The sequence below is a fragment of the Phaethon aethereus genome, assembly GCF_964289735.1.
Source record: "Phaethon aethereus genome assembly, chromosome: 1".
In the NCBI taxonomy this organism is placed as follows: Eukaryota; Metazoa; Chordata; class Aves; order Phaethontiformes; family Phaethontidae; genus Phaethon; species Phaethon aethereus.
Genome location: NC_138575.1, coordinates 23,374,571 through 23,392,581, shown reverse-complemented (window position 1 = coordinate 23,392,581; position 18,011 = coordinate 23,374,571). Strand labels below are relative to the sequence as shown.

General features: G+C 41.8%; 1 protein-coding gene across 1 annotated transcript in view; it reads left to right on the top strand.

Annotated features, from left to right (window-relative positions):
• Positions 1-7,814, top strand: part of PLXNB2 (plexin B2) — a gene marked incomplete at its 3' end in the record, with an annotated part of 77,557 nt that extends 69,743 nt beyond the window's left edge. The window contains exons 30-35 of the mRNA XM_082014011.1: positions 442-602; positions 1,191-1,338; positions 1,840-1,904; positions 2,639-2,714; positions 4,705-4,779; positions 7,710-7,814. Of these exons, the coding sequence (XP_081870137.1) occupies positions 442-602; positions 1,191-1,338; positions 1,840-1,904; positions 2,639-2,714; positions 4,705-4,779; positions 7,710-7,814 (630 nt within the window). The remainder of the gene's footprint in view (positions 1-441; positions 603-1,190; positions 1,339-1,839; positions 1,905-2,638; positions 2,715-4,704; positions 4,780-7,709) is intronic.
• Between the last annotated feature and the right edge of the window lie 10,197 nt (positions 7,815-18,011).

Here is an 18,011-nt window from a genome sequence, read left to right as displayed (position 1 = left end):
TTGCACGGTGCTCTGGAGTTAGAGAAACTGGAGGTGGGAAGCTGCAAAACCATTAAAAAATGGGTAACAATTATTTTATGTCCACAATAACCCTGAAGTGTAAATGTGTTGTATACTTCACAACCTGCTGCTTCTGTCAAGCTGAAAGCAAACCTTTCTGTGCAAACCATAGAATAGTTGGTGAAGTCACAACCTGTCAGGCTAGAACATAAAATTGTTTTCTAGAAGGTCTTTAACTGTGTTGGCAGTTTGCAAGGTCACTGCACTAATAAGTTGCTTGGTTTTGTCACCAGTACCCTTAGCACTCAGGATGAAGGCCACCAGTGACTGCAGCTGGATTAACGGGCTGTTAGTGTCAATAGGAATAAAAGATTCCAGGATGGCATGAAGTTCAGCCTGTAACACAAATGTAGTAATTTTTTTTTTTTAATTTGCTTTTAGGGGACACTTCAGCAGTTTGTAGATAACTTCTTTCATAGTGTGCTCAACTCAAACCATGTGGTGCCACCAGCTGTGAAATACTTCTTTGACTTTCTTGATGAGCAAGCAGAAAAACATGACATCAAGGATGAAGATACCATTCACATCTGGAAAACAAACAGGTACAGTATGAACAGAGTAATACTCGTATTGGAGAGAAATGAGAGTGTAATTCCCAGGTATGTACTGGCACTCCTACCACAAATTAAAGTACATTTCATTTATAATTCTGAGAATCATTTTAATTGAGAGAATATGTTTACATGATCAAAAGGATTCCCTGTAAGCCTAGAAGCTGCAAAAATGAAACCAGGCTACCTATAGCGTTGTCACTGGCAGATTTAACACTTTTTGTCTTTCCTCAGAGAAGAGGAAACAAAGAGGCAAATGGGACTAGATTTACCTGTCAAAGCACAAAATGTAATAAAATACTACTTGGGTAGTTTCTCTAACCTTGCAGACATCTTCTCTTGCTATTTTGGGGAACTCAAGATTCTTCTCAGCTGCGTTTTTCTGTGAGAGAGGTAAAGGCTTGGTTTTCAGACATGGAAACCAGACAACGGATAGCTTGTGTAAATGTTGAAATATAAAACTAAGCTTCACTGTTGTGAGGAGATCAAAATGCAAAACCTGTACTTAATTTGTGATTTGCTTGTTTTAGGACATTTACTGTGTAAAAAGGATTATTTATCTTTTTTCTTGCTTTGCAGCCTGCCTCTTAGATTCTGGGTAAACATACTGAAAAATCCCCATTTCATCTTTGATGTTCATGTTCATGAAGTAGTGGATGCTTCCTTGTCAGTCATTGCACAGACTTTCATGGATGCTTGCACAAGAACAGAGCACAAATTAAGCAGAGTAAGTGATTTGCATTTTACATCCTGACTACACTCATGCCTGACAAGACAAAGGGCATCCTTATAGACCATACCCATTCTCTGAGGAGATACAGCCTTGATAGTTTCTTTTTAGTTTTATAATGAAGTTAGCATTTCACCACTTAACAGGTATGTGAACATGTCGGTGTTCCTGTGTAATCTGCCAATTGATATTTATAAAAAGGAGAAAATAGCAACTGCTTTTATAAAAAGAAAGTTTAAGAACTAATTATCTCACATCCACCAATAATTTAGTATCATCTGGCACTGACATGTTTGTAAAACTCAACAGCAATGCCGCCTGTAAACTTCATTGGTGGGACAAATAATCTCACCAATGTTACTAAGTATCCGGATGTTAATATCTGTAAAGCTTAAGTGCATGTGAATATAAAGGCTTGATCTTAAGTTCTTGACTTTCATTTGCTTCCTAGAGATGTTCATAAATCAACCAAGTTTCTCTCTATTGTAAATTTTTCAGGATTCTCCGAGTAATAAATTACTTTACGCAAAAGAAATCTCTAACTATAAGAAAATGGTGGAAGAGTAAGTATAGATTCTTTTCATGCTTATTCAGAGTTGTTAGGGCTTTAAGCCTTAAGCCTATGTAAGGGGAAAAATGAATGCTGAGGTAGTAGTCAAAGTCAACTGTCAAATGTTAAAAATTTTACACCTGAATGTTAAAACATTCCCTTGGTGGTGGCATTGGCAGGGTTGAAATGGAGCACCGTATGACCCAGTGCAAGTTCATGTCTGTACAGAGAGAGGGATGGATTTATTCAGGAGGAAATACGATGCTGTGTTCTGCAGTGGTTGTTGTTACCCATACGGTCTGTCTAACCAACACTGCACTTCCATAACTCAGTAGAGATCAAATCCTGGAAACATTTTCACAACCACATTTTCTTCTATTCCATCCCTGACTTTATTTATTTACTAACTGGCAATTCTGTGAATACCACAGAAGATCTGCCGCAGGACAAAACTTTTGCTAGCTGATGACTTCAAAAGTTTGAAGACCTAAAATCATCATCGGCTGCAATTATAGATTTCTTTCCTGTGGTATGGCCTGTACAATCAGGTATGATTTGCCTCTGTTGTGAAGGTACTAATGACTGTTGGAAGGCAGGGTTACTAAACGAATCATTGCTCTGTTGTGGTAGAGCATATCCTGCATTATTAGAAAGCATGTTTAAAATAATTGCAAAATTGAAAGACAGAATTACCAGAAAACCACAATGTATTTCACCTAACTGAAAGTCTGTTTTCATCTCTTGCAGTTACTACAAAGGTATTCGTCAGATGGTGCCAGTCAGTGACCAAGACATGAATACCCATCTAGCAGAGATTTCTAGGGTAAGAATAAATTCCATTTTTTTGTCCTGAAGTTGGAGCCAAGTATAGCACTGTTTGTCTTCTCTTTCTGACTCAACAAGTGGGGTTTTTGTATGTGCAAACATCAAATGAGTTATTTCCTAAATCCCTGAAATACTGCTGTTTAGTGTAGTCATGCCTTTTAGCCTTTTGAAATGTTGATTATTGAACGGGACCAAGAATGCTTATCATCACTAATCTGAGTGATGTAGGTGCCAGAGCAAAGCGATCACATTTTTTTCACATCCATTGTGGAAAAATGATAGCGCTCTTGAATTGTGTTTTCTCTCCACAGCATATAGAGGATTTTAAGCATTGATCATAGTGATAACAAGTAATGACTGAATTCAGAGCCCTACCACAGCAAAAATTAGATTCCAGAAATGAAAGAGGAGGCGCATACGTTAAGTATAGCCTATTTTAGAGCTGTCTATCCGAGGGTAATACTTCTGCACGTGAGAAGCTCACCATGTGCTCACTCAGTGGCACTTTTTGTTTTTGCATTATAGGTTATTGGGGGTTACTTCTCATGGAGAAGGGCGGAGGGGGGTGGTTGCTAGCTGGGGACTCTGGCTGGAGACTGCTGGAGCAAAGACACTACAAAACCTGCTTCAGTCTTGAAAGAGCCTGTCCACTCTGCAGCTCAGCTTAGCTAGAGCAGGCTCGTACCTTCGAAGCACTCGATTTAACGTGGAGAACCAGGAGAGGCCCTCACCAGTCTTAAAAGATGTTGTTTAGCCTGGGCAAAGAGACAGTGTACTTACTGGCTGGTTTGCTCATTTGCTTAATTTAGTTGAAGAGTTCTAGTATAAGGAGGATGTTTGGGGAATTTTTCGTGGTTTGTTTATTTCAGTGCCCTTAGGACTAACATTTTGCAGATCAACATCCTCATGAGAGCATTTCTATTTTCAGTCATTCACTACAAAACTCATCTGCAGTGACAGTTCATTTTCCAGTTCACTTTATTTATTACACAAATTGAGATGGATATAAAATTAAAACATTTGGTGATTAAAAGTAAATTCAATAGAATATTTTAACATCAGCAGAATATGTTGATCTTTTCTATTGACATTATAAATTATGATAAAAATGAATACGGAAGGAATGATTAAACATTGCAAATTTTGACCAGCTCTAGAAATTACTTTTATAGAGCACAGAAAGATGGATGTTTCTCTGCTGCCTTTTCCTTAGGTAATTATTTATGCCAGTAGCAATACTTTGCAAGTCTTCATTTTCTTAACTAACTTAAAAGACTAAAGGCATAGCTAGAAACTTGCATCCTATACGTTTGAATGAAAAACATCTGTTTAGACAGGTAGAGCACGTTCACTAAATAAGTTAAATGTCAGGGGGAGGGAGGAAGAGGTAATGGAAGGGTTATTTCCTGCTTCATTCAAAGTCCTTTCACTCTCTCTCTCTCCCTCCCCCACCACCCCCCTTCCATCTTCATGATTCAGATGGCTTTTTCCAAACATACGTGTGCTTGTGATCTTGATGAGTTACACCTTTGCTATAGTGAGGTGTGAATAATTTCAAAGAGCTAAAAAGGAGCTGGAGAAAGGATTTCAAACAGCCATGACAGTGACAGAACTAACGCTTAATATCTCAACAATACCTAGACTGTACTGAGTAAATGCTTTCGTTATGCATACCCGTGCTGTTAGCAGATGTTTGAGCTGTAGTCTGTGGTTTGACGTTCAGAGTTCAAAATATTTTCCACCTCCAGTGTTAGAGTTGTGGGCAGGCTGGAAAAACACCAGTGGGAAAGTCTTGATCTAAAAATCACCAAGCAAAAGTTTTCTCACCCCTTTTTTCTGCCCCAACTGTCATTTAACAAAAGTTACATTTGTTAAGCTTGCATTTGAAAATCTTGTATATTGTGTCCAACAGTTGGCATGTGCCTAACTTTCAGCTGTCTGTGATCATATTTTGACACGTTTGCTGCCTGCTTGTGTTGTTTTAACAGGCACATACCGATTCCTTAAATACACTTGTGGCTCTACACCAACTCTACCAGTATACTAACAAATACTATGATGAGGTAAGTTGAAGCTTTTATTGTCATGTTTTATTGTCAGTGGTAAAACATTATGAAGGCTAACCTCAGTCTAAAGGAACAACTTCTGGAATTCCCTGGATAATCAGGTAAAAGCAATGCTGAGCAGAAAGTTCTAACTTTGCAGTTACACACCTTGCTTGGCAATTACACTGGTCAAGGGTATGTTCTTATAAATGAACAATTTCATTGTGGGCTATCTGGTTTTGGTAGTGATAGTTTAACAAGATCTGAAAGAGAAATAGATTTAAAAGTCATTTCTCTTCAGTACTACCATCTTAATTCCTAAGAATTCCTAAGAATTAGGACATAAGAATGTCACTAAGCAAAAAGTAGTCATCAGAGCTATATCAGTTTTCAAGCCAGTGTCTTTTTTGTTAGGAACAATCCATTAAACTTGTTTTGCTGGTAGGAATGGGGCCGTGCCTTTTTTATTAGTTAAGATGCGCTTAAAACTTCCATGCATGCTATTGTCCCTGTTTTGCCATGCCAAATGAAGTGGCTGCCCAAGGTAAACCAAAGTAGAGTAACTGTTGAATATAGCCTGATTCAAAAGGAGAGTCATAGATTCAATCCAAAACATTTCTTGGGTTTTTCACACCCTGTGGAAAGGCGGACAAAGAATATCCCAGCGTAGTTGGGCTGTGGCTATGGCTCTCCAAACTTAATCTGAAAACAAAAAGAGAGAAGGAAACTTTTATTCAAAGGTTTCCATGGAAATGAATGCCTCCAGAAAGCTCTCAGAATTAAATCAAAGCAAGTAAGAACAGATGCTGAATCAAAAAGGAGTACAGCACATGTGAGCTCTCTTCAGTTTGTCTTGCACCTCAGCACAGTTTGTGTTTTCACTTATATTTAGTACTAAAGGCAGTGAGTCTCATCCTCAGCTTCACTGCAGCTGCTTTACACAGGAGCAGCCAGCCTGTCGCAGCTTCTCAACAGATGTAAACAGGGAAAATCAAATCACCCTGAGAAGTCTTGCAACAAGGGTCAGTCGGGGAAGTGGCCAGAGGCTTCCCGATGGCGTTGGTTTCCTCGCCCCTCGTCCCCAGCGCTAACCAAGCTGGCTTTCAACGCCTTCCCGAACGTACCCAGGGCTTGACCTCTTACAGAAACACTCAGGGACCCTGGATGACAGATGAACTGTAAAGCCCTGATTCTTCCACACCCCTCTGTCCCTGCTTCCACTTGTGGGTTCACGTTTGGTGGCAGGCGCCGGTGGAGTCGCTGGTCTGTGGGACTTCATCAGTGGCAGGCCAGCAAAGCCCGGTGCGTAGCTGCAGCTCTTCCTTTCACGTACATCACTGTATGACAACAAGGTGTGTCTGATGAAAAGGCTGCTAATTCAGAGTTATGGAGATAATCTGTCAAGAACCATTCAATAAAATTAATCGAGCTTATTTCTTTTCCATGAAAATGTTTTAATTTGCATAAATTGGAACATTTTGCAGCTGCCCTTGTGTTTATTACTGACGCAGTGGTTCCCAGCATGCGCTGTACCTTCTGCATCTCTGCAGGGCTTGACAATGACTAAGTGGGTACATTCTAATTGTCCACATTTATATGAAGGATATATTCACCAGCAGAGATAATCATGAATTATTTAGCCTAGATTTGAGGAGTTACAGCTAGATGTAATTGTTTAAATTAAGGGAACAATATCAAATTAAATTAGGTCCAATTTAAATACCGCAATAAGTGTTTATTAACTTTGTCTTGTAGAAACATTTTCACGCTTTAAAAACAAATTCATTATAATAATTATTTCTAAACAAATTTGCTCCAGTGTTTGAAACTCAAATGCTATACCAGCCCTTCAAAGTGAAATTATTGGCTAGATTGACACTGTCTGCATTAATCTGCGTTGTCAATGATGTGCAAGGAGTAGTAAGAACCGCAGGTAGTGAGTGACAGGCAAACTCTATTTCTCCAGTTCTTGTACTTGCAAGTTTATATAGTATTTAAACAGAGCTAAAGGTTTCTGCTTGATTACAGTGTCTGACTTTTATTAATAAAGCCAGTTCTAGAGAAGCAACAGTTTTGCTGTGTAATACATTCTTCTAATGGAGAAATCTAATAGTTGGTGGAAAAGTTTCCCTAAAGGATGGTGGAAATGAAAACCTTTCGAAACCTTTGAAATTTGATCTTGAGAAGCCCTAAAAAACTCTATTTGAAGAAAAGCCTTCTCATAACAGTTGACCTTTTCTAGCTCTTGTTTTCAAATCCCTTGTGTCTTAGAGTCATACCTTCCTCTATACATGTTCCGTATAGCAGAGGCTGCGTGCAGGATGCTGGGGGGCTCCTCTGATGAGCTCTTTGCTTCCTGAGCTACGTGGTGCTGGGCCAGAGCCTCGGCATTTCTTGCAAGAGCCAAAGGGGAGCTGCCGGCAGCTCCCTGACACTGTGGCCAGTCTGTTTTCTTCATCGCGTTGCCTACAGACACAAGAGACCTCGCGTTGCCCTACCTTATGCTGTGCGTGGACCACCCAGGAGCTTCTCATAACCAAAGCTCATGGGGATGGGGCTTAATTCCTGCTGGTAAATGACCCTTAGCCTTGTAGGGTGCACTGTAAGTAAAAGCACTGTTTCTTAAATAGCTATAAAGACCTTTTTCCCCCTTCCTGCCCCATCTTGGAATGTAGTATTTCACAAGATAAAGTACTACCTATTAATTTGCTCAGATCCCAGCATAATGGGAAACATCACAGCAACTTAACTGAAGTAATGAAGATGATCACTTTTATTGCCTTCGTGTAAAAATAGAACATGGGGCCTACTAGATGGACTTTATCTTTGGTGCAGAGTGAATGCGAAAGATCCTTTACAACCAAAGTAGTATCAAACACTTGGTCCGGGAACTATGTCGTGTATTTTAAGCTAAATGATTCTAAACATTCTGTGTTTATTTCTTCCAGATTATAAATGCACTTGAAGAGGATCCAGCTGCACAAAAAATGCAGCTTGCCTTCCGTTTACAGCAAATAGCAGCTGCGTTAGAGAATAAAGTGACTGACCTTTGACTCAAAAGCCGCAATAAAGAAATCTGATCTGAAGATGTTCAAATTCATTCTTCCTGTTAAGGAAATAGTGTTCTATTTTTTAATGTATAATTACAACTTTAAATGAAAGATTTCATGTTTTTTTGATAGCAGAGGTGTAATGTAAAAAATTTTTACTGTAAATTATGCTTCTAATTAAAAGCTGTGTTGTGTGTAAATGAATCTTCTATGGGAAAGAGAGTCCTTTGGTTGGGGGCAGGGTGGGGGGTGGAAGAAGGAAAACCTATAGTTCATTTAATTGAGTAGAATTTGAGACGTCAGCATTTAGGAGTCATTATGCAAGTAAATTCAATACTATAGCATCCTTTCTACTTTAAGCAATATTTGTACTAGGGAAACAATAACATACTCAGAGACACATGCAATATCCCCTTTTATTTTGATAACTGGAAATTGACTTCCATATAGCTCTAAAACTTAGTCTATGCTGATAATGAACATCGTGAACAACGTGTCTGATTTCTCTGGAAGATCTGAGAATGGGATTTGCTACCACACACGGTTCTTAATTTAATTATTTATGTCCATGGTGATGCACAGTATTGCACCCACCACAGCTGGCTGCGACGGAAATGAGAGTAATGTCAATGTAAGAGGGTTCTACTGTTAAAGTCTCATTTGGTTCAGAAATCACTGCAAAGAAGGAATTAGTCCTTAAAACTTTACAACTCTTTGTTATTATTGTGAGTTTTATGATATATGCTAATGTGCCTTACTTGTACTAATTCTGTGAATCTGATGAATGGTTTTGTAAAAAGAAGCGGATCAGAAGAAGAAATATTTATGTGCTATTGAATGACTTTTGTGTGAAAAACATGACCAGCAGAATGCTTGTAATTAGCTGCTTGCCGAGAGTGTGCTGTTTAACATGATTTGATTATGTATAATATCTTATTTTAGAATGGTTCTGAGGATTTTTTATTTGAATCTTGGAACTGTCCTAGAAATACCATCACTTGTTTTTATTGTATTTGTGATGTAAAATACTAGTATGATATTGGAAAAATCATATACCCGTCTATTGAAAACCACTCAGTCAGTTTTGAGCCTTGGAATGCTGCATTTGACTGAATACACACCATAACCCATAGCAAAGACAATTGAAATAACTTGTCAGAAAGTGTGTGTTTACGATATAGGTGAGCTCCGTACAAATCAAAAAGTTAGGTACGTCTTCTTAAATTGCTGTATTGCACATCAGAGAACTTTATTCCTCTTTGTCTCGCAAGTTTTTGGCAGTAAAGTAGCATTTTAATGAAGCGCTGCCATCTGTACTCCTTCGTTCATCGTCCTGCCAAGCGCTCGGACTCTGCCGGTTCTCGGCAAGCTAACGCAGTGTCTGCTGCCCGCTCTCCCTGCCCGGTGGGTTGTCGTACAGTGACTTTTACTGTTTGTTGATATATTTTCCCCCCCGGCTTTTTGAAAATTTCCTAATATTTGTCAGTGGGTCTTTCCTTCTGTTTCCAAAAATCAAAAGCCTCGCCAGAACCAGTTTCCTGCCCGGGTAAGCTGGGAGGGGGTTTTTGGTTTGTTTTGTATTTGACTTCCCGCATTTGTGTATAATCGTTCCTGAACCTGCCTGGGCTGTAAGTTATTTTACCCTGTTTAGGACTGAGGTACATGACTTCTACATAAAGGTGCTTTGCAACTACTCCTTCAACAAAGGCATCCTAATTTCATGGCTAATCTGTTTCTTTGTCATTATTTGTAAATCCTGCCAATTGTAAATCAAATACAATGTTGTTTTTTTCCACCAAGTGTCACGGGATCTTTACTTGAAATTGGGCGGTGGGTGTTGAAAGGGGTTTGTAATGCTTCCTCCAGGGGTGATAGCGCAGCAGCGTCCGTCAGTCTGCGGTTGGTAATGGAGGAGCACAGCGCATCCTGCAGATGGTATGCCTGACATCATGCCCTCTTTATGGGCATTTGCTCTGAAAAATGAGAGTACTCCTGAGAAGAGAGGATGTATTGCAGCATCCCGTAGCGAGGTGGTCTTGCCTGAGGAAAATCCGTCTTGGGACCTGAAAGCCAATTAAAATAGAGGCTCAGCAGCGGCTCAGAAAGCCCTGCTTGAGCAAGTAGGGCTTTCAGAGGGAACATTACGTGTCCCCCACCATCAGTGACTTGATGCAGAGCAGCTGCGGGCGATTGTAAGCTGCTGAGGGCTGCGGCAATGCTGTAGCAGGATCTTTCTTACCTGTTAGACAAGCATGTGTGTCTGCTGGCGTGTGCAAGTTGGTGGGGGATCCACTGGTCACTCTTTGGTGCCCTTTTTTTACATCCTGGGATATTCGCAGGCTTCCGGCGCTGGAGTGCTGTCTGCCAGGGAACGTGGAGGCAGATAACCGTGAGCAGCTGCAGCTACAAAGGAGACCTGATGCCAGTTCTTTGGTTTCTCTAAGTCTCCTCTCCTGAAAGCACAGAGTTGGAATTTGAATTGAAGAACTGAGCTGGTTTATTTTATTCTTCCTGCTTTTGGCTAAGGTCCTCCAATGCTTCTTTTCCACTCTGATGCTCTGTTTTGTCCAGGCCTAGTTTTTGGCTTCAGTTTTCCCTACGTTTTAGCAATCTGATTCTTAAAGGCTTCATGCTCCTCCTTTGGTTTCTGCTGCTCCTGCCATCTGGTTCATCTGCAAGATAAAAGAAAAAAGCTCACTGGGGGTGTCCCTCCTTTTCATCCCCTCTGCAGTCCCTCTAAGGGGCACTTCTTTGAGCACAAGAACCTTCTCTCTGCATAATAGGAGAGTGGCAGCCGTGAACAAAACTCCCGTGCTTGGACATCTCCCCACCATCGTTCAGGGGTGGGTGCAGGCTGTTGACCACCACCACCAGGTGTGAATCCCACTCCTGACTTCAGCCTCTCCAAAGGGTTTGCTTGTCTCCTCACGAGCAAACAAGCAAGTAGATATCTCAGATGATGGGACAAGGTCCTTGCCCCTACTTGCCTAATACGGAGTAACTCACCCAACTGAACAGGAATTTGGAGTTTTTTGTCTGTGGCCAGGAATTTACTCTATTCCTTAGCACCAGGTTTCCCTCTGACACCTTACTGGATCTTTTTGCCGCTCTCTATATGCTATAGATTTATAAGCAAGTGGTTATGGCTGGAGGGGACCTTGGCTAGCTTGCGTACGTGAGGCGTAGTGCTTCCTCAAGACGGTTTCTCTATTCAGTCTGTTCCAGCCATCCTTGGGCTTCCCCCTTCTGCAGGCTGCTGTGTTGGACACATGTTTCTCAGCCTGCTCAGTCTGAGCTGTGTTTACACAGTCTCTAAAGCTGGCCTTTCTGGCAACATTTTGAAGACCAGCAGAGCCATCACTATAAACAAATATACAGGGAATTCAGAAACTCAAACTGGAATTCATAAATTCATGAATTCCCAAACTGTCGTAACATGGGAGGATTTTTAGGGGGATGCATAGACTTAGAATGTCTCTAAGCTTGAAATTCAGCTGTCCTGGACTTAGCAGCACTGACGAGATTTTGTAGCCAGTCCTTTACTGTTCCAGGTTCTCAAGCCTTGTTAGTAACACAAACATTTTCAACCATAGTATGCCTTGGTAGTGTGTCCCTGCATGGCCTAAAAAAAAAATCTTTGAATGCTATCAGGAAACCCCTCTTTCACATGCTTCGTGTGGCTGCAACACCTCGATTTACCCTGATAAATTAAGGTTCTAGTCAGATTTCCCATTTGCACCTAAGCAGGTGGTGTAACAGTTCTCTGAGGACTTCCTCTCTAAAGAATTTGATCTTGAGCAAAGACTGACTTCTTTTATGACTTTTTCCAATTCTGTTGTATTCTCTTAGAAAAAGCTTATGGGGGAAGCTGTCTGGGGTTTTTTTTTCTTCCTCTGTGTAGAGATAATCTGTCAGAGCAATGAGACAGTCAACTCCAGAAGTTTAATGGAGGATGTCTGGCTGCCATTTTTTTTACCAACCTCTGACCCAAGTCCTGTGCTATTCTGCTTTGCACTCAGAGGGGTTGAAATTTGGCACTTTGAGTCACTAGAGTTGTTGCACTGGAAATCTCAGCACCACGGACCTTGTGACTTGCTTTCATCCCTCATTCCCAGCTCAAGGCAGTCAAGCTCAGTGCCTGAAGCTTTCCAGGTTCTCCATCACACAAGCTCCTCTCTTTCCAGAGGTCTGCTTTGCCAGATCTGCCTGGAGCATGGTGTTCCCTGGAGAAGGAGTGACAGCAGCATACAAGCTAAAATTACCAATAATTCTGTTTTCTGAGGCTCTGTGCTTACCTAGTCTCTGTTTCTGTCTTTTTTTATTTTGAGAAACCCTCCTTCAGTTGATGAATGATGAATTGGAAAGGTGGAAATGTAAACTAGAGTTGGTCTTTCAGCCTTCCTCTTTTGTTAACCTTTGTCTTGATGTGGCCTAAAAATTATGGTGGAAGTCTTGGTGTTTGACAATTCCTGCAGAAGAGAAGGGAAAGAGACTTTCAGATCCACAGTTATCAGGAAGTTTTTAAGGGTTTTGTTTTCTTTCAAATCGTGTCCTCTTATGGCTCAGTGGCAAGGAGCATTTCTCCATCCATTAAAGAAGAAAGTGGCTTCTCCTCTGCAGGCTTGTAATAACTATCCATGCTATGTAAGAAAGATCACTGCTGTTGTACCAGTCCTTCAGGGCCGACTTTTGTCTTGCCGGTGCATACTGCTTGCTGCCGCGTCGTTCGCAAAGAGGACAAATCCTACCATCATTCATAGCCAGGCAATCAAAAGCTATTTCATTTACCCATGTATTTCTGTTTCCTTGCTGCTTTTCAGATAATTGCCATTTGAACCAGAAGAGTTTGAGTGCTTTCCTTCTTTTTTTAAGCTTTTAAAGCACCTATGTGTCTTAACAGATTGAACACTTCAGAAAGAAACTATTTCTTCAGTGGGACAGAGGACAATAGCTCTCGTACAGCTGTATATGGCTCGTCTTAAAAGGAAATAAAAATCCCGCCATGAATCACACACTGTGTTTTTGAAATCCTTTATTCAGTGCTCTAATTCTGAACAATGTTTTTGGCTTATTTAATTCTCCTCAAAATTGAATGTGGAACAAAACTCTCTTTTTTTCTTTTAATCTACTGTAATAAGACAGGAGTGAAATGAAAAATGTATTCCTTTGATACCCTTAATCTTTCCTCTCCTGTGGCTATGCTCCTATTCAGTAAGAGATCATACTTGCTAGTTGCAGAGCCTGGACACCAATCCATGGGATATAAAATAAGCCAAAATCCATGCTTCCTGCAGCTGCATCTGGGTCCATGGCAATGCTCACAGTTGTAAAACTGCCTCCAGGATGTTATTTGGAATCTGATTATTGTGGGTCTGTCTGGTTTCCTTGTCCTCCTTCATGCGATCCTTCTTCGTGTGGATTTTCACCTTGTGTTTTGGTGGCACTTGCTGGACCACAACGCTACATTCCTCTGGAAGCCCAAGGAAGGAAACAATTGCTGTCTGGATTAGTCATGCACTTTTCATCCCCAAAGGGCCCTGTGGGCAGTCAGGCCCTCCCAGGCTCAGCTCACTGGAAAATGACAGAAGTGGATTTTTTTTATGCTAGAGCAGACAGCCTTACTGAAATATAAAACATTTCCATCTGTCTAAACTAAGTCGTGTTTGTTTTCTTAATAAAACCCTACTGGCTACATACAATGCTATTCACATCTGATGTATGAACAGCCCTTCTGAGTTGATCTAAGTGCTACCTAAAGTCTGCAGCACCCTCGCCCCTACAGCGGTGGCTGCGCTATGCTAGCCCCAAACTAGAAAGCAAAGAGGATAACGTCATTTAGCCTTTAGATGAGGCTAAATACCCACATCTCATTTGCTTGATGCAGGTGTTCAGCCTCTTTGCTGCTTTTAGTGGACTGAAGTTTGTCTTGTGAGGCTGCTATATGGTTGTGATATCCAGAAGTCCCATAATGAAGCCTTAAAGTCCAACTAGGGGAACAGAAAGACCACCATCAGTTTCAGCAGCAGCAGGTCCAGCATCCTTCATTCTGCTCAGCCACCAATATGTATTCCACTCTTTATTTTAACACGGACTTATTTTGCTTTACTTGTGCACTTGAAGCATTTGCAATCCTCTGTATTCTGGCACATTACTGCTCGAGATGAGATCATTCATCTGGGTTTTGTGCTATTTTGGAGCTACAGGTTTGGTATTTAATAGGGTCATACCCTGGCGCACTTACTCCTCTTACAATAATACTCAATAGAGAGCTGTGTCGAATTATCTTTTTGCTCGCTGTGCATGAAGATTCATATGCTGATTGCTTTGACCTGGCTATCTGTAGTAAGAGGCTGTAAGTGTCCAAGTGCTATTATAGCTTTTGATTTAGGTTATGGTTGTGATTTTATCTTTCTTCCGAGTGAAAGGAAGATTAGAAACGTTTTGTTTACCATTTAAGTGGAAAATGTTAATAGTTTACCTGCATCTCTGAGAGCAAAGAGGGGAAAAGGGAGATGATGTCCTTTCCCTATGAGGTGGTTTTGGACTAGTCTTTTCTGAAGTTAACCAAAACAGTGGCAACAAAGACCACTTCAGCACTGCTGTAACTCACAGACTTAAGTTTCTTTGTGGTTAATCATTCATGTGAATTAGCAGGGCAAGTTTTTTAATACAGAGATTGAATGTAATTTCAATTTGTGCTGTCCATCATTGTCTCTCTTTATCAAGTTTTTGACATGACAGCATACACAATGTCTCTAAGATTAGATTCTGGCTTTAAATATTTAGAGTCTGAATCACATCTATTTGTACTTCATTTCAAGGTTGAAGTAATGTGGCAGGACAGACATTCTGCAGTAGTTAAAAGTCACAAATCAAAGGAGTGCTGAATTATTCATTTTAAAGTTTTAAGCAATTTCTCTTTGTGGGCCTGCATGCATGGACTGCTTGGAGTAAACTGCAGGATTACCAGCTGGGCGGCGAGGCTCTGCCCTGCGCGCGGTCCCCTCATGCTGGTCTGCCAGCCGTGGCCATTGCCCTGCTTGCTGGGCCAGGTAAGGTTTGCTTAGCTGCTGTGGTTATCTGGGGAACTGATTGAGCCTAACAAATTCCAGGCTGGGCTTTGATTAGCTCCTTTTTAACTCAAACTGCTCTCTGATCGGTGATTTCAGAGTCTCATCAGAAGATGATGGTCCACTACTGATGACCAACTTGCATGTCTGCAGCCAAAACGAGGGGATCGAGTGCTCCCTCCGTAAGTTTGCAGATGAAACCAAGTTGGGCGGGAGTGTTGATCTGCTGGAGGGTAGGAGGGCTCTGCAGAGCGATCTGGACAGGCTGGATCGATGGGCAGAGGTCAACTGCATGACTTTTAATAAGGCCAAGTGCTGGGTCCTGCACTTGGGTCACAACAACCCCATGCAACACTACAGGCTTGGGGAGGAGTGGCTGGAGAGCTGCCTGGTGGAAAAGGACCTGGGGGTGCTGGTTGACAGCTGGCTGAACATGAGCCAGCAGTGTGCCCAGGTGGCCAAGAAGGCCAACAGCATCCTGGCCTCTATTAGAAATAATGTGGCCAGCAGGAGCAGGGAAGTGATTGTGCCCCTGTACTCGGCACTGGTGAGGCCACACCTTGAATCCTGTGTTCAGTTTTGGGCCCCTCACTACAAGAAGGATGTTGAGGTGCTGGAGCATGTCCAGAGAAGGGCAACAAAGCTGGTGAGGGGTCTGGAGCACAAGTCTTATGAGGAGCGGCTGAGGGAACTGGGGTTGCTTAGTCTGAAGAAAAAGAAGCTGAGGGGAGACCTTACCACTCTCTACATCTACCTGAAAGGAGGTTTGTAGCAAAGCAGTTGTCAGACTCTCTCCCCAAGTAACAAGTGATAGAACAAGAAGAAACAGCCTCAAGTTGCACCAGGGGAGGTTTAGATTGCATATTAGGAAAAATTCCTTCACCAAAAGGGTTATCAAGCATTGGAACAGGCTGCCCAGGGAAGTGGTTGAGTCACCATCCCTGGAGGTATTTAAAAGACATGTAGATGTGCTGCTTAGGGACATGGTTTAGTGGTGGACTTGGCGATGCTAGGTTAGCAGTTGGACCTGATGATCTTAAAGGTCTTTTCCAACCTAAACGATTCTATGATTCAAGAGCTTTCTGTTAACCATCTGCTGGGAAGGGATGCTACTCTTCGTCTCTCTCCAGCACATGACAAACCCAAGGACAGATGAGTTCACTGCAATGTGTGATCCATAGAGCCAGGGAGCTAATCAGATCACTGAGCCTTGCCAAGCTTTGAGGGAGGAGATGGCTGCCCTCAAGACCAGAAAGAGCTTCTCTGAGCAATGGCTGCTGGAAGAGTAAACCCCAGGACTGCTTGCCCCAGTTGGGACCACTGTGAATGTATCATTTTCTGCCTTGCTGACATGCAGGAAGCCAAAAGGCCAGCTAACTCTCAGGTGGGGCAGTCGTTAGATGTCGAACTCGGACAGTGCCTCCAAGATCTCCATCCTCTTACCATTGCCAAGGATCTGAGCCTAACATGAACTGCACCAGGGCATGGTGCAGGAAGCATTGCTCAACCAAGTCATTGCTCAACCAAGTCATTGCTCAACCAACACTGAAACAGCAAAACTGCATCTGTATGGCTGGCCATGCACATGGAACAATAAGCAGACCTTGGTCAAGTGTGGTCCAGCTGTCTATGTCCAGTGCTGTGGCAGCAGAGCTGGCACCAAGAGTCACTGCCATGTCCAGGCACCCATCATGATGTTCTCAGCTCCTGGGTATGGGTCTAGAGACAGGAGTGGCTTACAGGGCTAATTGTTAGGAGCACCTAAATTAAACATAGCTTGTTGAAATTCTAGTTTGGAGTATAGAAAGTCAGAGCAATGCTAAGAGGAATAAAGAAACATCAAAGGTCAAAATTAACTCTGAACTCCGGAAGTATAAAGACAACCTAATCTAAAAAGCATCTTAGAAACATAATCCAGTTCACACCTACTCTTCACAGCTACCAGCAGCTCTAAGAAACACCAGCCTGTATGTCGACAGCTGTGTTAGAAAGTCTGTAGTGCATGAACAGATCATCCGTAAAGTATCTGCACTTTTATAGCTCTGACTATTGTGGTGCTCCTGCAGAAACACTGAACAGGCACATGTTTTATGGAAATACAAGTTTCCTGCCCCCTTTTTCTTTCTCCTTAGAGCTATGAGACCTTTTTACCTTCATTGATGAATGGCTGCACCACAGAGCTAAGTCACGTTCACAGCCAAATTGTGCTCCACAAGAGCTGAATTTCATAGGTATTTTTTCCCAAACTTCACAGTGACTCTCCTTCTTTGCTCACAAGTTTCTCCACAGAGGCTGATGTAGATAGATCTGTTATTCTAGCAAAGTATAATAGCGCTCTGTTATGGGCTATCTATATGCACAAAAAAGGAGGTTGACGCAGGTGGCCAAGGTAGGGAGAGAAGGGAACCAAGCGGATCATATGTCATGTTGACACCATTGTCCTAGTGCCTGCTCTGCAGAATGAGGGCTGGCATGCCGTGGGCCTGGCCATTAGGCATTATGATTACCGTGTGGAATCATTCCTGCCTTCATCCAAAAATCTTGAAATGGTTTACAAACATTAATTAAGCCCTGTGAGGTGGCATCCTGTTTCTGCTCATGCAATAAAAAAAACCTCAAAACCCACTCGCCTAAGGTTAGAGAACATGCTAATGGCACAGCTGGGAATAAAACTTAAGATTCCAGTTCCTTGGCCCCCGACTCTAACCTGCCGGCAGCATGCCACTTACAGAAGAATGAAAATTGATCCAGATAAATTGCTATCTCCAAGCTGACAATTTTTCCATGGCTTCATAGAGAAAAAAATTCAGACACAAGGTTGGGAAAATAAAAAACCGCCTGACAAGTGTGATCTGTTTTCAAAATCTATCATTAAAGAAAAATTCCTGCCTGCACTTAAATATATACAGCTTTTTGTTCAAAAGAAGTTTGGCCAAGTTGCAGTCTGCAAACTACAGACATTCAGCATCTATGAAGGGCATATGCGAGGCCAGGTTTTTAGTGTTTCTTAGCATATAGTCTGACCCATCCTATGAATGTGGGCAGAATATAATTCTACCAGTCCTGTAACAAGTTTGAGAGTGTAACTTTGGCACCATCTACAATTGCCTAAAATGCCCTGTGGTGGGTT